We start from the raw sequence: 20,763 nt of genomic DNA, 5'->3' as shown, positions 1-20,763 counted from the left end.
TTATACTGTTCTGCAGATGAAACAATTTCAAATATTTTTAAACTTCCCGCGGGTTGTCCTTTTTTGACATTTATCGCAATCGGATATATGTGTTGGTTGGTAACTATTTTTAGCGTGTAAAAAAATTTTCTTCAAAAGAAAGATAATCCACTTCTTCTTGTCAAGTGATTTAACAATTCAATGATCATATACTTGAACAGTAAATGCTTGTTGTCTAATAATCACTTAAACGAAACTTTTATAATAACAAATAAATCATCAAGAAGAATTGCATTTTGTGTATCTATCCCATAGTGTATGTGTATCCGAGAATAGTAATTGTCAAATAAAATATATTTTTTAGTCTGTGATGTCAATCAATTGATTGTTTGCGCCGGTGGCCGGTCGTCTTGATTTTTCTCGTTTCCCTTTAATTTTCCTAGTGAATTGGCTGAAATTAACAATACATAACTAGTGCTCGAAAAAATGAAATGTGTAAAAACAGTACTTCAAGTAATATTATTGATGAACGTTTGTTTTGCGACTTTATCACCTCCTTCAGACAAGAAAGGGCAGAAAGGAGTGAAACCACAGGACGGGCCGAGGAAGAATAACGTTTTGGAGAGAAAACTGGTGGTGGAAGCACCCTTTGTCAAGGATATTCTAAAGTATCATGCTACATACCACCAGGACGTGAATACTAGGAATTTTAAAAACTCTGTATTGGGCTATGTTACACCGGTACGTACTCTTTATAATATCACCTAAAATATTACATTTTCTCCTTTATTTCTCTTAGTTATTTCAGTGTAAAGATTCGATACTGGCATTACCTTTTATTTACGAAACTACGCATATGGCCACGTCATTAATATATACACACAAGATTTTTTAATGATCGTCATTTAATGCTCTTGATTTTTTACGTCTAGAATTTCTAGTAGGTTATTTTTTTGTTACCGTTAGAAAATGAATTAACTTACTATGCATGGTCCAGTTGGTTTTATAAACTTACCTTATCTGTGTTTATAATGTATCAAGTAAGTATCCACTTAAAGTAGGTAACATATTTAGGTGTTCATAAAATATACAGATCTTACACATCATAGACTTTTTTAAAATAATTATTGACTGAGAAAGCAATAAAATCCGTATATTTTTATAAATAATTATGAATATTATTTGTTTTTCAGTGGAACAGTAAAGGCTATGATGTGGCCAAGATATGGGCTCCGAAGTTCAACTACATCTCACCAGTGTGGCTGCAGATCAAACGGCAGACCCCCAATATCTACATTATAACTGGTCTGCACGATGTTGACCATGCCTGGATGAAGACAGTCAGGCAGAAGGGCTCTGGTAGTAATACTAAGAGTAAGAATTTGTATCTTTCAGTCCATATGGCAGGTGGTCCTAGAGTTTGAGGATGTGGAGACATTTGCTAAAGAGAATAAAAAGGAGAATGTGAATGCTAAACTTGTGTTCTTTACATAATCTCCCATTATTTGATGTAAAATTGTTCTAGAATCTTTCATATAAATAGTGTTATATAGTGAAAAACGATGGAGCGTCATAAAACTATTTACGACTTAACATGCTGTGGTATTATTCAACTATTCCAAGGACATTTCTTAATAAATTGCCTTCTTTTCAGTTTTGCCTAGAATGCTATTTGAGAACTGGCAAGCGTCAGACCTTAAAGCATTTTTTACGGAGCCAACATCACACTCTGAACAGAAAGCTCTCATTGACGAGGTGAAGAAAGCATGCAAACAGTGGAAGTTTGACGGAATTGTGTTAGAGCTGTTCTCTCAGATCGGGAAGTATGCCGATCGTTCCGTCAAGTTCATACAACAGTTTGGTAAGTTGAATAGGATTCAAAATGTAAATATATATTATACTAAATAAATAAAGTATGTCTTAAACATGTTAAGTACCTACCAGTCTACCTACAGTACTGTATGCAAAATAGAAATATTGATACAGTAGGTAAGTACAAACAATAACGAATTTCAAGTTCTTAACAGCTTTCAAATGGATTAAATGTGCACTTCAATAAAAATTGGTATTGGTGAGATAGGTAGTCAAAACTAATAATTTATTTGGAAGTCTTCCCTATGTACTCTATACTCCGCAAACGGTGCGAAGCGATGCACCGCATATTGCCTGCCAGCACCAACGGCAGCCTGGCTGTCAAGCTTGTTGGCACTTGTCTAGCTGACAAGTGTAACAGTAGCTTTATAAAGCACTGGGCCCATCAGCATCTCAGCATGTGTCTGTATTTTCTATTCTTTTGTTTTTTTCTTTAGCTGATATAGATGTAAACTTGACCAAAATAAAGTATATATTTTTTTTATTTTTATGTGTTTTTCTTTATTTCAGGTATGGAAATGAATGAAGAGGATTTGAGTTTAATTCTAGTCTACCCACCATTTCGGGGTTATCCTACTGATGAGTTTTTCATTCAAGCATTTAATGATATCTATCCATATGTGGAGGCGGTATCTGTCATGACTTATGATTTCTCTAGTCCACAGAAACCTGGTAAGACAATTAATTTTAGGCTTGAAGACTCGACTAATTGGCTCGCCTCCTATTACATGGAACTTAAACATAGCTGGTGAGGAGTGGGTGTATATACTACACTGCCTACACCCCTTTGGGGACAAAGACGTGATGATATATATGTATGTTAAAGACTATTAGAATGAATATACCAACCTATGATATCCAAGAGCTTTACTCGCCGACTCCTTCGCTTAAACCGCAACGACGTCCGAATAGTAGTGGGCAGCATTACGGGTCTCTATTTAATTTAGGGATAACGGACAGCCCACTTTGTAGAGGCTGTCTGGATGCAGAAGAAACTGCCCCCCATGTAATCCTGGAATGCACAGGAGTGTCAGCACAACGGGTAAAATTCCTCAAAGGAATGGGGTCGCTCCGCGAAGCCTGTAAAAACCCCAGGCGGCTTCTGAGCTTCTGGAAGGAGTTAGGTTGGCTTACGTAGTCAACAATAGCACGCATAATGGGCCATCTTAGAGTCTAAATGCGGAAAACAGAGCCCACTAACTAACCTCGCTCGGGTGCAATGCTGGGGAAAAAATGAAATTATTTACGACATAAAATTAAAAACCTCAAAAATAATAGTATTTCTCCACTATTTAATAGATGTTATACATACAAACCTTTCTCTTGAACCACTCTATCTAATAAAAAAACCGCATCAAAATCCGTTGCGCAGGTTTAAAGATATAGGGACAGAAAAAGCGACTTTGTTTTAAACTATGTAGTGATAAACATTGCTTTTTAAATAGGCACAGGTTTATGTATTGCTTAGATATTGAATTATTTATCCTTCAGGTCCAAATGCTCCATTGTACTGGATGAGGCTTTGCGTAGAAAAACTTATAGATAATGACGAGAGTCCTTCGAAACGATCAAAGATATTATTAGGACTGAACTTCTATGGGAACTCTTACACCACTAATGGTGGTGGACCTATTGTTGGCACAGAGTATATTGAACTACTGAAGAATGCAAAGACTAACCAGGCTGTCTCATATAATAATAACACTGCAGAGAACTATTTGGAAGTTAGGTGAGTATTATACTTTTAGAAAACCCGCCTTATGTTATTGTATATCTAAGTAGGTATTGTTTGACAGTAATGCCAAACTGGGCACCTTCAGGCCTGTTGTCTTAAATTTTGTACCGGATGAGAGCCCTCAACGCTCCCCATTTGTCCGGTCTAGTAGTGAATGCCATATGTGGCAAATCTCCAATAAATCCGTCAAAAAAAAAAGATTGACAAGAAGGAAAAGGCATACAATGCGTGCAGCTTAGGCCCCGAGCATTTTGCAAAAATCAACTGACAGATTATTTCCTTTTTAATATGATGGACTATTTTGTGCAATGGGACACTGGATCAATTGTAGATGCAAGCAAGACAATAATCTTACCTGATGGTAAGTGACGATGTGGTCTAGGATGGATCACGCTTGTCTAGCAAATGCCTATTCACTCTAGCCTGGAAGACTCCCAGATAAATAACACCAGCGAAGTTGCTCCCCAAAAGGATGCAATTCTGGAGCAAATTAACTCGTATTATTGTTATAACTCCCATTATAACTCAGTTCAGTCTGTCTGTAACTATATATCCTTCTATCTATATTAATATAAGTCCCGAGCACAATAAATAAAAACAACATTCTCTATTAATTTGTATATTTTTTATGATGTGTAATGAATGTTTATTGTTATTTGCAGAACTTCACAAGGTTCAAAGAAGATATTCTATCCGACTCTCTACTCGATACAGAAGAGACTGGATCTAGCGCGGGAGTTCGGAACTGGGATAGCCATCTGGGAGATAGGCCAGGGTTTGGATTACTTCTACGACTTATTTTGATTTGTGATACTATTTTATAAGTTACAATAAAAGAGTATGTTGATTATTTGTCTACACTATTGAATGGTTTTCATTTGAAAATACCCCGAATGGAAAATAATATTTTTTTAAAACAGTTTACACGTAAAATACATACATAGCATGATATAAACAGTCTATATATTTCTCATTGCTGGGCACAGGCCTCCTCTCAATGAACTGGAGGGGTACGAAACATACTCCTTCATACTGTTTCAGTGCCGATTGATGTTCTATTGATTTGCGTGTGATCTTTAAAGAATAGTAGGTAATTTATAATAAAAGCCAACCAATTATTTTAGTAATTATTTTTATTCTACAATGATCATTCAGTCTTCTAAGATAATGTTCGCTTATTTACAAGCTTATGTAAAAATTACGAGTTACAATTTTACTACAAAATCAGGGTTCATTGTCAGTCACTTCGTTAATCATGTGAACGAGAAGAACCCTTGAAATGAATTATTACATGCAGGTACAGGCACCTATATTCAGCAATGATCTTCAATTGTAGACGTCAGGGTTGTTCTGTACAACTTGTACAGAACATTTCAGGGTAGAAAATCCTGTCGCGCATAGCCGAAGTCCAAGCAGCAACGCACGTAAATGCAATAGGCATTGGACAGTCGAACAAATGGAAATAATCTGCCTAATTCGACGATCGAATGAATCGAACCAGTGCGAACAAACACGGGCTAAAGGCCCTTGGTGTGTGAGTTGGCCATTACGTGCTATTTTGTGGTCACATATTACAATGAGCGGCTACTACTTAAACATAGCTGGCGAGGAGTGTGTCTATGTAGCCCTGCCTACCTCTTCGAAGATTCAGGCGTAACGCTATGTACTGTACAGTCATGAGCAATAAATGTACCCACTTTAGGACTCTGTCGCACTAACATATTTGACATTTAGTGTGACTTACAGTTCAATTTGTCAAAAAAGTTAATGTGACATGGTATCAAAGTGTGTACATATTAATGCTCGTGACCGTATGCCCACTTTCCTCCGTACTGTAATTTGTTAACGCTCAATATAAGTGCTTGCGACTGCATCAAAGGTGGAATGTCGGTTCAGGCGGTGGCAACTTTGGGCTTCCCTTTGAACTCCATCATAGACTGTGGCCCCTTCATCACGCGGTGCATCAGGTCCCAGCACATCTTAGCCGGGAGGAGACTGGAACAAACAAAAAAACCGTTACAATTAAGTCCTACTGTTACATTGAAATAAGAGAGAGAATATCCTACCTAAGGGGAGAATTATTTTAACCGATGACCAAAATAGTCATTGCTAATGTATTTTTTCGCTCGTCTTGTTTCCTTGCTACTGCGTATCGCTAGTACAGTGATGAGCAATATAATCTACCCACTTTAGGACTCTGTCGCACTAACATATTTGACATTTAGTGAGACTTACAGTTCAGTTTGTCAAAAAAGTTAATGTGACATGGTACCAAAGTGTGTACATACATATTAATGCTCGTGACCGTACATAATTAAAATCTAGGATCGCTCTAAGTCCGCTCTTTACGTAATAACACGTAGTTTCTAGGATTTGCGCACAATTAAAGTCTATGGGCTCGCCTCCATGGGATTTAAACATACAGGGTTTTAGTGACATTGTAACGAAAACTTTGAGGGATGATTCAGACCATGATTCTAGTTTATATCAAGTGGAATTTAAAATAATCAAATAAATAAAGAAAACAAAAAAAAAATCATGAATATTCCGACAAATTCCACTTAATATCAATTCAGAATCATGGTCTGAATCATCCCCTTCAATATTCGTTTTGGTGTCACTAACACCCTGTATAGTTGTAGAGTAACGGGTGTATACCTATACCATAAGCCTAGGTTACACAGTGCGAGCTAACATGCGAGCTGATCGAGTCAGTTACTGAGGTGCAGCTACTATGCACGTGTGACCGCATCATACGAGTTACTGTCATGTGCGAGTGGGACAGTTGCTCGCGTCCGAGTTACTTCAACATTTTTTGTTTTTACTCGCTACCTACTTGCCTTCCCCCATCACACCACTCGCACGCCGCTCGGTAGTCAACTCGCACGATTTTGCGAAATGACAGTAGCTCGTACGCTCGGGCCCACGCCGGGTATAGTGTTTCTTGTTTGGGCGACATGATACAAACGCATTATACCAGTACACTGGTATAGTAGCTGTCTTCTGCGACGCCAGCAGTTTGCATAGTGTGGCCGTGCCAGGCGAGTCGAGCTACTGTCATACGAGTATACAGGCACAGCAGCTGTCTATTGTCACATCAGCTGCTCGCACTGTGTAACCTAACCTATAGAATAAGGAATAATACTCTATACTATACACTCAGGCGTGATACTGTGTTATGTTTATGTAGGACCGTTTTAAGTGATAGAATCTGTTTTCGTTAGATATAGCTAAGGCGCCGACGCCAGGCGTAATGCCACATAAAAACGTAGGTAGATAATGGACGCACGTGACATTTATCTACGTAGACAGTATATCTACGCCCTGTGTTTGCTATTTGTCGTACGGCAAATGACGACAATAACATAACATAAACAGCCTATAATACGTTCCACTGCTGGGCGCAGGCCTCCCCTCAATCAACCGGAGGGGGTCTCGAGCATACAAATAAGCACACAATTGCAAGCAATTGGTATCCAAATAAGCACTAGAATGCACAAATCAGACGTGATGCAGAAGCTGCATTATGCCGGAAAATGCGATGACTTCGGCGCGTGCGGTTCTTGAGACGTGTCTAGGTGCGCGTTGGCGTGGGTTGTGAGGTGGAATACCAGCCTCGTCAACTCTGGCGCCAGGGTTATGATTGAGCTGCCAAAGGCCCCTGATATTGGTCATGTAACGATTACTCACTTACATCAGTAAGTAGTACCCGGGACCAACGGCTTAACGTGCCTTTCGAAGCATGGATCGTGTTACTTTCGGACAATCAGGTGATCAGCCTGTAATGTAACCAAACTAGGTACTGGTACTTACCACTTAAGCGGTAGCAGATACCGCACGGATCCGGGCATGATGCAGTTGACCTCGTTCTTGCGGATGGAGTCTATCATGGTCTCAGCTACATAGTCAGGTTCAAGCATCGGCATCAGCCGCGGGGTTACGCCGTCAAACATGCCCGTGTTTATGTAGTACGGGCACACGAGGGTCGCGTGGATGCTGGTGTGGCCGTGGGCCTGGAATGAGGAAAGGTACACAAAGGTAACATCAAAATTATGTATATACATACAAAAAATACTCTGATGCAATCTATGTTATGAATTTTAGATTTGTAAACTATAGGCCTCTCCTTTTTTTTACGCTAACTGTTATTTCATATATTCTTTATTGCATACATAACACGGAAAAACAAAACAAAGAAAACATAACAAAATCTCTAAAAGAGTTCTCTTCTTTTTTGGTGGGAAATAGTATGCACGCATAATCGCGCGCGTTGCGCTTGCGTTAAATAAAGTAATTCTATTGGTTCAAATATTGTGTCGCGCACGTTTAGCGCCATATTACGGCTGCACTTATACCTACCTAAAAGTAAGCAGGTATCTTAAGTGTGCGTTTACATCATATTTTAATGTGTAGGTAAAAACAATTCGCAAGTATCTATTAGTTTGTACCTAGCGGAAATGTACCTACACATGATTAGATTTTTTGTTAAATACACATTCTATTTATATGTCTGTTGTAAGTACCTATTTTATACGTAGCCCATATCCGCAGTGGAGCAGCGTGGTGGAGTATTCTCCATACCCCCTCCTGTTAAGTGAGGGGAAGCTTGTGCCCAGTAGTGGCACGTATATAGATTGTTTATATTATGTATGTTTATGTTTATACATAGGTAGGTACCTACGTAAACCTAGCTATGTTCCATTTACGATAAGTCCACTAAGTAGGTATTAAACCAGTTTCCCTAATTTTTCGCAGAGATATGAACTGAACTCAGTTGGCAACAACCTTGGTAAGTACAACCACCGTTCACTATTCCAAAAACTAGACGCTTCGAGTTTGCTCTAAATCTAAATCTAGTCGAATTTGTACCTGCTATTAAGTCTGTTGCAATATGCAGTAGGTACCTATCTATGCAATATAATAACTGTAACATAATTAGGGAATACAATCCTGATACAAGATTGCAAATTCGATAAAAAAATTAAAGTTAGAATGACTGAAAACGATACGAAACGATTGTTTGTGTGGTTAATTACAATAAAATATTTTTTGAAGAAAACAAAAACCTTTATTCAACAAAATGTGACTCAAGGAGATTCGCCTAATTCCGTCAATCTCGAAAGGGAACTCGTCATATTACGCTTCGGGATTGATTAGGATAAAATAGATGAGATCTTTATTGATGGATTGCATTCCCTAAACGTAATACAATCCTAGCTACAACTTTATATTCGCGTAACTTAACTAATACAAACGCGTTGATGTCTTTTATATGAAAGTTTTATACGTTAAGTTTATAAACATAGTTTCCAACAACGGGTATTATAGTAAATATTACGTTCTAAAAGCTTATATGCGATAGGAGATGATTTACGAATTACGTCTTACACGATGTACAGTCATGAGCAATATTATGTACCCACTTTAGAACCCTATCGCACTATCATATTTGACATTTAATGAGACTTACGGTTTTATTTTTCAAAAAAGTTAATTTGACATGGTTTCAAAATGTATACATATTAGTACTCATGACCGTACAGTCATGAGTAATATCATGTACCCACTTTAGAACCTTGTCGCACTATCGTATTTGACATTTAATGAGAGTTACGGTTTAATTTGTCAAAAAAGTTAATGTGACATGGTATCAAAGTGTACATATTAGTACTCATGACCGTACCTACCTATTCGAAAACTCGTTATTACAATATTTTTATTTCACCTATCACGTTGGTCTAACAGAAAGGTCGCTGAGGTACATACATACATACATAAACTCACGCCCGTAATCCCTAATGGGGTGGGCAGAGCCACAAGTAATCAAAGACAACTTGCAGCCACTGTTGATACGAAGTCCAAAGATGGATATGATGAACCTTATGGTGATAAGTGATCAGCCTATTGCCCATAACATTAGTCCATCATGTTAGAGGACACAATTCCTCGGTCGCTGAGGTGTGGGTAATTAATTCATCTTCTGATGGATGTACCTCTGACTTCCCGAATTGGGATATTGTTGTGAGCTTATGTTATAAAAATAATATTTTTGAAATTGATTTCATGTCGTTGGTAGGAAAAGGTTCCGCCATCTGCGAAAGATACCTACTTTGGCAGATTGCTTAGGTAGAAAGTTAGGTTAGATTAACAGGTGTGCAGGGTTCGCGAAACACACCTATATTTGTGGTTCCGCAATGAAATAAATGTAGAAAATAAAGATTTCTTGGCCTAAGAAATAAGTTTACGTAAGTAAGTGCTTACCCTAAGTTCAGTAAAGAGGCTTTCATGGAATCCGACAGTAGCAAACTTGGTGGCGCTGTAGTCGGTGCAGCGGTAGGTGCCCAGCAGGCCGGCGACAGAGCCTACGGTCACGATGTGACCCTTACCCGACTCTATCATAGCCGGTAAGAAGGCTTTTACTGTCTGGAAGAATTAAAAAAAAAGTGACTGTGATATACGGACGGACAGACAGACAGACATGACGAATCCATAAGGGTTCCGTTTTTTGGCTACGGAACCCTAAAAAAGTACAATATAATACAAAACTCTTTACTGCACAATCACACGAGAAAAGAACAGTATACAAGTAAGAAGAATACAATACAAAAAACGTAAAATATGCGTAAAAAGTATTTGCACACATATACTTAAACATACAGGGTGTTAGAGACATCGTAACGAAAACTTTGAGGGATGATTCAGGCCATCATTCTAAGTTGATATCAAGTGGAATTTTCCGTCGCAAAAGTATGGAACGGAAAATAATTTAAATAAGCTCTAAAATTTTCATGACTTCTCCGACAGGAAATTCCACTTGATATCGACTCAGAATCATGGTCTGAATCATCCCCTTCAGTATTCGTTACAGTGTCACTAACACCCATACCTACTTGTATGGCTACTGTATGTACTTGTATGGGGTGTAAGTGACATCGTAACGAATACTGAGAGGGATGATTCGGCTGATTATTCTGAGTTAATATCAAGTGGGATTTTCCATTTATAGAATTGAAAATAATTAAAAAAAACTAAAAAAATAACATGAATTTTACGACGGAAAATTCCACTTGATATTAACTCAGAATCATGGTCTGAATCATCCCTCTGAGTATTCGTTACGATGTCACTAACACCCTGTATATACGTTTGATGATGCTTATTCCCCTGGAATGGAATGGAATTAAGATACTACTTAATTCCATTACCATGGTTGTCATCCTGACACACCGCTTTCATTTGTTTATTATTTTATTTCTACATTGTCCTATTGTATAGTAAGTCTTTCAAGTAATAGAGATGATACATTTTGAATCAAGTCCATATTGGGCAATTTTTTTAAAGAAAATATCCATTTATTTCATCACAATGGCATCTGTAAGCTCATTCGCTTACTTAAAGTTTTGCAATCTTTTACTACCTAGGATTAGACCAGTTTAGTTCAATTAATGAATATATCTCAATAAGATAACGTTGTATAATTGTCTCAATGCGCGGTACTTAAGTATAATATCTGTCAAAGTAGGTATAAACTAGTGTTGTGACGTTCATTGGCATAGTAATGTACCTATCAGTCAATATTAAGTCGAGCGATTCTTTTCTATCTAACAGTAGTAAGTAGAGCTCTGAGGTAGAGCCAATGACCAGACGTGCTTTGCCGCTTTTATTTAGCATATTCTTAACTAACAGCCTCGGTGGCCTAGTGGTTAGAGCGTTAGGCTCACGGTCTGGAGGTCCGGGTTCGATTCCCGATGGGGCCATTGTCGAAATCACTTTGTGAGACTGTCCTTTGTAAGGACTTTTCAGGCTTGAATCACCTGATTGTCCGAAAAAGTAAGATGATTCCGTGCTTCGGAGGGCACGTTAAGCCGTTGGGCCCGGCTATTAGCCGTAAAACACTTCCACCAACCCAGTGTGCGCCCAGCAGTGGGACGTATACAGACTGTTTATGTTATGCTGTATCCTTAACTGAGAAATTATAGGATTCAGCTTACATGGATTCAGATGAACGTACTTAAAATAATTAAGACAATTTGGAAACCAATTTTGTATTTCTGAGGCTCGTGATTTTGCATTAAAATTACTGCCCATGAACCGGACTGTGCAACTAATCGTCTCTTTCCTATCATTATTTAGACACAGTTGCAGTAGCTTAATAATTGCGAAATATTACAATTTAATTGCATAATAGATAGTTTACTCACTATTTTGAGTTTAGTATGAGTTGCTTTGAAACAGTTTATTTAGTAAACACGCTGTGTTTACTAGTTTAATAGGTAATAAGTACCTTTTAATAGATAAAGTTCACACACGCTACAATTATATAGAACACTTATTACTAGCTCGTACAAGAAATAGACTGTTAAATCTATCTATATAAGTATGTCTATCTCCCGTCACCTATATATTTCCGAGAGAATTTATCATCGAAATAATACAAAACTTTACATTTCGCCAAGACATCAAGAGTAGTTGGGGGAGGCCTATGCCCAGCAGTGGGCGTCGTACGGCTGATGATGATGATGATGATCAAGAGTAGTCTAAACCGACAATGCATGAAGTCGAAGAAGGGAAAGTAGCGTGTTGCGATAGTAGTAAGGAGAATACCGTGTTCTCTGCCTACTGTGTGTGTGATCTTATAAATACGTGTTTAATTGACGGACAGCTGTAATGAACCCGAAAGATAAAATAAATAAGTGTAGATATTTACCCAGTAATGGGAGAGAATGTTGACTTTGTAGGTAGTTTCGATGGCGTAGTCGCTCAGGTCCAGAAGTGTCTCTCCGAAGACAGTTCCCGCGTTGTTTATGAGGATGTCCACCTTGCCAACCTGATAGCAAATATGATGATTATAATAATCGTTAACTCCTTAAGAAGCATAGGACCAATAGTCGAACAATAACTCAACTCGCGAAAAGTGTTTAGCTCCTGTAAGGTAAGTTTATATGGAGCCTATAACTTATATTTTGTAAGTGATCTTTTTACTCACTTTTATGGTGGAGTATGCTCCATACCCCCTCCGGTTGACTGAGGGGAGGCCTGTGCCCAGCAGTGGGACGTATATAGGCAGGTTATAGGTTATGGATCGTTTTACTAACCATTAAATTGATTCTGTTTACGGTTCAAACGTGCGTTAAAATTGATGCGCCTGCGTCTAAAATATCACTATATATACACAATAAATAGTATGGGATACGTTACCTCATTCTTGACCCTCTCGGCAGCGGCGTAGACCGCAGCCCTGTCGGCGAGGTCCACGACGTAACTCGCGATCTCATACCCTTCCGCCGTCACAGCCTCACAAGTTTTCTGCAGCCCTGGTAAATAGGTACATTATTTTATAATAGACATTTTTATGTTCGTGCCGTTCTTGAGCAATGTTGTTTAGAATCATCACTCAATGATCCGTGCAAGTATCAAGATGTGGTTTGCGGTTTCATACCAGATCTCGTGTTCCAGTACGCTTGTCCTACTTAAGGGTACGGGCTTTGTGTGCGGCAAGCATTAGGGGCGAATAAAAAATAAACCTGTAAGTTTCGAAAATGACATTTCCTCGATTTTAAAGTTCATAATTTCGTGGTATAGTCATGAGCAATATAATGTACCCACTTTAGAACTCTGTCGCACTAACATATTTGACATTAAGTGAGAATTACAGTTCGATTTGTCAAAAAAGTTAATGTGACATGGTACCAAAGTGTATACATATTAATGCCCGTGACCGTACGTGAAGCATCAGGAGAACATCATTTTTAATACATATATTCAAAAATATGCCACGGCAATCATAGAGTTTTCGTTTCCTGACGCAATCGCGAACATGCAAGAAATCGTAACCTTTTGAGTAACTATTTATAGCTCAAAAGATATTTTGTAACATTTCACACCTTGGATTGGAAAAAAATCAACAAGTAAATAGATGCGCAATGATTTTATTTATTTGTTGTAGACATCATTGCATTTTTATTAATTACTTACTTACCTAGATGCAATCGTGGAACCCAGTACAAAAAAAGATTACAAATGCACCCAAATCAGCTTGCGGGGCAACTAGCTATTCCAGAAACCATACGTCGTCTAAAAAAGAAACGAGACATTTTCGATAAGGACAGTCAGACCGATTGACTACTTCAAAGAAAGGACCGACTTCGCTGGGAGTAGCGTCCTCCATGCCATATAAACCCAACTCATCTGTTTATAGTCAATGAGACTGATCGCAAAACTTACCTAGATACTGAAGTCTTTACGGGACAGCTTCTTCAAGGTGTCTACATCTGTCCCATTTTTGGCAACGTCTATAACATATTTCGTCAATCGGAGAGGTTTGGGGGATAAAAAATAATAGTAAGTAACTAAAACTGGTACCTAAAGCTTGACGTTGTTCGGTGATTATCTAATGGATTTTTCAAATAATAAAATTTCACTAACAAAATTGGCTCGACCATTATACATATTAGACGGCGATACGGCTCATCCATCACCTATCACGTTGGTCTTACAGAAAGCTTGATGAAAAGTGGCTACGTTAATCCCTCTTACGATGGTTGTATCTCTGACCAGCTCAAGTCCTAAGCTTATAATGTGTTATATGTTGTTATTTTACAAAAACTGTTTCTCTCTCGGTAGGTAGTGTTTCATTCAGATTTAAAGTCCTTATGTTGTGGATATACCACCAATCCGCACGAAACGTTTCGCCTCTTCCTTTTTGATGCGAACAGCGAAGGATTGGAACTGTCTGCCGTCGTCTGTTTTTCCAACCCGTCATAATCTGGGAGTCTATAAGGCTGGAGTGAATAAGCGTTGGCTAGGTAAGCGTGATCCATTCTAGACCGCATCGTCACTTACCATCAGGTAAGATTGCGGTCAAACGCGAGCTTTTATTATTTAAAAAAAAAGTTATAAATTGGCATCTTACCTTCTTTACTGATATCCCACACGACGACTCTCGCCCCAAGCCTTGCCAGTTTGAGAGCCAGTTGCCGTCCCACCCCCCCGGCACCTCCTGTCACCAACACCACCTCCCCCTTCAAACTCTTCATGGGCCTTATAGCATTGGGCACTAAAGTCCAGAAGAGCGACTCCAAGATGTAATAGCAGGAGAGAAGGAGGAATAGGACGGTGTCCTTGGCGATGTCGAAGACACTAGCCATTTGTGACGGTGTGTGTATCTTGGTACTCTCCAACATGTTTCTGAAACAAATACATCATTTTTATTTACTTTTGTACAGGATGTTAGTGGCATCGTAACGAATACTGAGGGCATGATTCAGACTATGATTCTCAAGTAATATCAAATGGAATTTTCCGTCGCAAAATTCGTGATTTTTGATTGTTTCCTGTTTCATCCTAACCTCAGCCAGTGTTTCATTACAGCATACGATATGGTATTAAACTACGTAAGTAAGTACATTTAAATATCGTTACCTCTAGAGCACTCTACATCGTACACTTTCGCAAAGGCCGGTCATAGGATGGGTGACCACAAAAAAAAACAGTTTTCTGACGTTAATGAGCTGATGATGATGAAAGTACCTACCTATTATTACCTCAAGACCTGCCTGGGTCAGCGCGTAAAAGTGAAAGCTTCATTCACAAAAATGTTAATCGGTCATTTTTATTAAACTTGGAAATCGTTGACATGAATGGATCGTACTTGTCATTTGTCGAAAGACGATGGTTAAATCGACATTGTAGGTCAAGGAAAAAATTTGTTCCTATCAGACATCAGTTTAACTTTATGTTTGTACAACTATGTACCCCGAACTGTTCTGATGATGATGAATATATGTTCTTATATCATTAGATCAAAAAAACATCCTACGCGGTAGAATTTTTGAAATGAAATGAAATATATTGTCATTTGATTTCACCCCAAGTTTGCTTGGAAGAAATTGTTGTTCAGCATAAAGCCGTCGATTGTCTTATTGCTGTCATTCTGTAATATTCCTAAATGTGTTTATATGCAATAAAATGTTGTGAATGGAATTACAGTGCCAGAATCAAGTAGGTACTATCGATGTAAGTATAGTTTGATTTTTTACTCAAATCATCATAGGTTCATTTCCCAAACACCCTAAAAGAGAAAAATAAAGCTCTACCGAAACGAAAAGGATTCTTATAAATTCTACACGTTTTCAATCGACAACCATAGAACTAGGTAATAATGTTGATTGTTCCGTGGATGCATTACAGTTATTATGAATTTTGACGTCGGTATGACTGCAACAACTTTGTCATTACCTCTGCGATTTCACAAGCAGTCATTTGCTACGAACCATGGTGCAAAATAAGTATAGTTGCAGTGCCAAGCGTTGAATGAGATAGTAGGGGTAAACCTGGTTATATGGAGATTCGCCGATGTATAAGTTCTATGTGTACACCTTTTATTATGGGTTTATTTTTGATCTCTACATCGCTTGCTATAAAGTAACTATGGTGTATGACGGAGCTTGCTGTAAATATTATTATGTGTTAAGCTTTATAAAATAGTATCTATATATTTCGAGATAAATCCAGGGGGGCTAAAATGGCCACATCGAAGCAATTCTTCTAAAAAAGCAATATTGCTATTTGTTATTTGTGTGCGATGTGCACTTACTTTTATATGCGCAAATGTCAAATTGCAATATTGCTTTCTTAGATGAATTGCTTCGATGTGGAATTTTTAAACCTCCTGATTATTAATATGTAATGCAATTGATATTAAAGCCGTGTAAACAGTGATTTATGACAATTTAAAAGTATATTTTAAAACGCTTGCCTACCCTCCTTGCCTATTCTTACCTATGGGACATCGAAAGACTTTAGTTATTCTCTGATGACTCACATAATATCCCACCAAGATAATGCTTTTCACGATGAAAACTGTATAGAGATAGGCTTCAGTGCTCTTCTGACCTGTATTCGGTGACAAATCTCCGCATAGCCGTTGTATCTTAGATACGGGTTTCTTGTTTCACTCACGACAAGTATATTGAGTTAAATATATTACACCAGGAAATATTGAACAATAACGAGTTTTCAACTAGACCTGTAACACGATCGCGTCCGTATTAGGTATCCTAGGAATTCCGTTATAACCATTGTAATTATCTAATTAATATTTATTTCGCGTCGTTTGACTAATGATATTAGTTAAGTATGATGAGAATATTGTAATCGTACGTAATGTTTTCCAATTTAAAGTTGTTCTTCTTCTTCTATCGAGTGGGTTGTGAGGTGAAGTACCTCATCAACCCTGGTGTCAGGGTTACTATTGAGCCGCCAAAGGCCTGACATGGCTCATGTAACGACTACTTACATCAGTAAGTAGTAACCGGGACCAACGGCTTAACGTGCCTTCCGAAGCACGGATCATCTTACTTTCGGACAATCAGTTGATCAGCCTGTAATGTCCTAACCAAACTAGGGACCACAAAGTATTTTTTGTGATATATCCCCACCGGGAATCGAACCCGAGACCTCCGGATCGTGAGCCCAACACTCAACCACTGGACCACGCAAGTTGTTTGTTTATGACGAACAAAAAATCAACAGGTTGCTTATTTATAATAGACTTGCGAAAATGTCCGCAAGTGGTTACCTTAATATTTTTTATTAATTATTGGTCCAAACAAATACTTAAGTACAAAGATGATTAATTTTCCAATTGCTAGAATGAAACCGGCGCGCTTATATGTGTGGAAAATATACAAATTTATTATTCCGTTTTACTCACATTATTCTTTCGGGAATTTATTATATCTCCGTTACATTCATGTTCAAATACATACAATGTGTAGGTACTTATTTCAAATTTCTTCTTTTCTAGTCGTAAATCGATTTGATTAAATATATATAAGTATGTTTGAACCGGCGCGGCGCGCCGACTACGTGAAAGTCTTGACACTGTCTAGCCAAAGAAAGTAGACAAACAGAAAGTTGTTTTCCTAAATTTACTAGCCACACTTATAATGAAGATAGAAATCCTATTATAGAAATTTGAATTAATAATTGTGTGATAGCGCATACATTTTTAACCAATCTCCATTTTATTGCTGTTGTTTTTTTAGATTTTGATGACATACTTTATTAGATGACACGTTTAAAACAAGAATTTATAAAAATATATGTGTACTTTTAATTAATTTTAAAAATAAATTTTTAATTATACGTATATTTGAAATAAAAACACCACAAAAACTTTATAAAATACTTAACAATAATTCAAAATTTAGATAAAAATAAAAAAGTACAAACATACCTGTATAACGTAAATAAAATCCACAAAATAAAGAACTGTCACAAGTTTGTTTACAAATTTCCGTGGCACTGCGGCGGGCGTGCGGTCGCGTCTCGCGTGCTCTACTCGCACAACGTGGTGCGCGGGCGCAGGTTGCTCTACTCTCTGCTGCTTTCTCCACTAACGGTACATCTACCGCTGCGACGACTTCTCGTGATTTGAGTAAGGTCTTGCGCATGTGGGTTGAAACAATACTATATCTCAGGTGGATACGTAATCAATTTTATCAACCTAATGTATGAGTGTGAATGACTACGATGACAAAAATCCTTTTTTTAGCCTTGTTGAACCAATAACTTGGTGTATGGGTTTCTCTCTCTCTCTCTCTCTACCTACTTCTTTTATTTTGCGTCACTTTGCTCTATTTTGAGCTAATCTCATGAATGTACCTAATCTATTGGTATATACTTCGACTAATGATATCTACCTACCTTAAACATATGAAAAAGTAAAGTCTCTACCATAGTTCAAGTTTCAGACCGCTAAAGTCTTTTAATGATTTTTATTATTTCCTGCAGCTGATTAGGTATATATATTTTTATGACAGTCTATTAAAACAAAAGTAGTAAATATACCTAAATTCGTTAACCAAGTAAATATTGTTCTATAAAATCTCGTCGGCACTATATAGTTTGTGCTCAGGTGTGAACTCTACCTAAGGTGCATTCCGTTCTTTTTCTATTTTCTTTTTTAGGTTAGTTTTATGGGTTCAAGGCGTCGTAGCATGATAATGACTTTAATAAACGAGTACTTAATAACTTATTTCTCAAAACAAAACCTTTCAAAAAACGTTATAATTGGGTTAAATATAGGTCAAAGATAAATTATGAAATTCGAATTTGATTAGTAAATAAAGACAGATCTAAAGGTGACAAAAAACGTTTTATTTCTTCTATTTAATTTATTTATGAATTTTAATAAAGAAATGTGTAATAAAAAGTGTGACATTTCGTAACGTTTTTCTGTGACGTCACATGTTGCTTTTTAATACAAATTCCATAGTAATTCCGCGTTTTGACGTTTAGTAAAAAGTAGCTGATTTGACTAGTTCTAATTAGATGAGCAAATACCTACTATTTCTTTATGTATTTTAATTACTTATCAAGAATATTCTTATTGGTAATTAGAATATTCATAAAATGTACTTACTAGATACCTATAAGATAATATTTACAACAACATAACAATGGGAAAATAATAATTTCTATTGTTAAAGATTTTTTATCTTGTCTCTCAGAAGACCTTATGACATCGACCGAAACCCTGGTTGGGTGTAATTATTTTCCGACGATTTATAATTTATATATTTTATTATACCTATATACTCATTAACTAGGTAAGTAGTAACCGGGACCAACGGCTTAACGTACCTTCCGAACACGGTCCAATCTTACTTTCGGACAATCAGGTGATCAGCCTGTAATGTCCTAACCAAACTAGGGATCATAAAGTAATTTTTGTGAAATTTCCCCACCGGGATTCGAACCCGGGGACCTCCGGATCGTGAGCCTAACGCTCAACCACTGGACCACGGAGGCCGTTAACTTACTGATGTAAGTATGTAGTCGTTACATGGGCCATGTCAGGGGCCTTTGATGGCTCAGTAATAACCCTGACACCAGAGTTGATGTGGTTGGTATTCTACCTCACAAACCACACGATAAGAAGAATTAGATATTACGGGGTTCATGTATGGATGTACCTTAGCCTGCTCTCGTGCATTGCGAGTATTATGTATAATTAATAACAGAGGCTGAATTGAACTAACTTCATTACCATAAATAAGAAAACAGGTTATTAGATGTAGTATCAATTATAAATATGTAATTTACATAATTTAAGCAATTATTGAATGAATAGAGGATGCAGTGATGATATATTTATGGCATCCTTTATGACTTACACATATATACGTAGCATCACGCCTGTACCCCCGAAGGGGTAGGCAGAAGTGTATATTATATACATACACTTCTCGCTACTTACTCATGTTTAACTATACTTATTCATTAAAATATAGGTACTTATTCAATATAATATATAATTTAACAGCTTAATGTAAGATGATTTTATAGAAGTTAGGCTGTCCATGTTTGGTTATTAGGATATGAATTATTGTTGCTGGCGGAATCACCCACCTGATTGTCTGAAAACGTAAGATGATTTCGTGCTTCGAAAGGCACGCACCAGCGCACTAACACCTCCACTAACCCCCTGGGGGAGTTTGCTCCTTGTTTGGGACTGGTAATCGACAAGCATACAATTTATTGAACACACGTCAATTTTAAGCACAATACTAAAACAACCGTCTAAAAATTTTAACATCAGTCAATAACCCGACACAGTTAAGTACACAGCACGTCAAACGGATTGCATACCAGCGACATACCTTTTTGATTCGCCCGGGTTATTCATTCATTTACTCATTCTTCCTAAAATTAAGAGCTGTGAATCATCCGTCCCTTTCCTTTTCGACGGATATGAAAATGACGGATATAACTTAAAATAAAATTAGGCGGTGTCTGCAGGAATCGGGGCCAATGATTATATAAGGTCTGTCTTGGCTAGTTTAATTGTATTTTGAGGGGCTGAGCTTGCTTCTATGCTGTTCTGGGAGCAAATGAAAAACATAGAACACGTTCAGCTGCTTCTCTTCCCGGGCATGTCGTAAAATTCGACAGAGGGATTGTGTCCTCTAAATGACGAATAAAGTTATGGGCGATTGGCTGATCCCTTATCACCATAAGGTTCATCATATCCATCTTAGGACTTCGTATCAACAGTGGCTGCAAGTTGTCTTTGATTACTTGTGGCTCTGCCCACCCCATTAGGGATTATGGGCGTGAGTTTATGTATGTATGTATGTTGAGGGGCTGAGGGGGCGCCACTTTGAGGTCTC

General features: G+C 37.6%; 2 protein-coding genes across 2 annotated transcripts; one reads left to right on the top strand and one right to left on the bottom strand.

Annotated features, from left to right (window-relative positions):
• The first annotated feature begins 356 nt into the window (after nt 1–356).
• On the top strand, nt 357–4,449 carry LOC126373575 (chitinase domain-containing protein 1). Its single transcript, XM_050019746.1, has 6 exons — nt 357–720; nt 1,173–1,353; nt 1,634–1,840; nt 2,362–2,523; nt 3,343–3,580; nt 4,249–4,449. Exons 1-6 carry the CDS (start codon nt 466–468, stop codon nt 4,388–4,390), a joined length of 1,185 nt encoding a protein of 394 aa, XP_049875703.1. The 5' UTR covers nt 357–465; the 3' UTR covers nt 4,391–4,449.
• A 252-nt stretch (nt 4,450–4,701) lies between these two features.
• LOC126373583 (short-chain dehydrogenase/reductase family 16C member 6) lies at nt 4,702–17,999 on the bottom strand. The gene is made up of 7 exons (XM_050019764.1): nt 17,826–17,999; nt 14,499–14,773; nt 12,785–12,900; nt 12,294–12,413; nt 9,848–10,009; nt 7,400–7,599; nt 4,702–5,581 (listed from the first exon to the last, which is right to left on the bottom strand). Exons 2-7 carry the CDS (start codon nt 14,767–14,769, stop codon nt 5,479–5,481), a joined length of 972 nt encoding a protein of 323 aa, XP_049875721.1. The 5' UTR covers nt 14,770–14,773; nt 17,826–17,999; the 3' UTR covers nt 4,702–5,478.
• Between the last annotated feature and the right edge of the window lie 2,764 nt (nt 18,000–20,763).

The sequence above is a fragment of the Pectinophora gossypiella genome, chromosome 16 (assembly GCF_024362695.1).
Source record: "Pectinophora gossypiella chromosome 16, ilPecGoss1.1, whole genome shotgun sequence".
NCBI lineage: Eukaryota > Metazoa > Arthropoda > Insecta > Lepidoptera > Gelechiidae > Pectinophora > Pectinophora gossypiella.
Note: the sequence above shows the minus strand (reverse complement) of the source record. Positions and strands in the feature narration are given on the sequence as shown.

Excerpts from the sequence above, each read along its gene's own strand:
- LOC126373575 (XM_050019746.1), top strand. The coding sequence starts at position 466 with ATGAAATGTGTAAAAACAGTACTTCAAGTAATATTATTGATGAACGTT. Across the intron at positions 1,354-1,633 it reads CTCTGGTAGTAATACTAAGA|TTTTGCCTAGAATGCTATTT; the intron begins GTAAGAATTTGT and ends CCTTCTTTTCAG. Across the intron at positions 1,841-2,361 it reads CAAGTTCATACAACAGTTTG|GTATGGAAATGAATGAAGAG; the intron begins GTAAGTTGAATA and ends TCTTTATTTCAG.
- LOC126373583 (XM_050019764.1), bottom strand. The coding sequence starts at position 14,769 with ATGTTGGAGAGTACCAAGATACACACACCGTCACAAATGGCTAGTGTC. Across the intron at positions 12,414-12,784 it reads CCGAGAGGGTCAAGAATGAG|GTTGGCAAGGTGGACATCCT; the intron begins GTAACGTATCCC and ends ATTTGCTATCAG. Across the intron at positions 10,010-12,293 it reads ACATTCTCTCCCATTACTGG|ACAGTAAAAGCCTTCTTACC; the intron begins GTAAATATCTAC and ends TAATTCTTCCAG.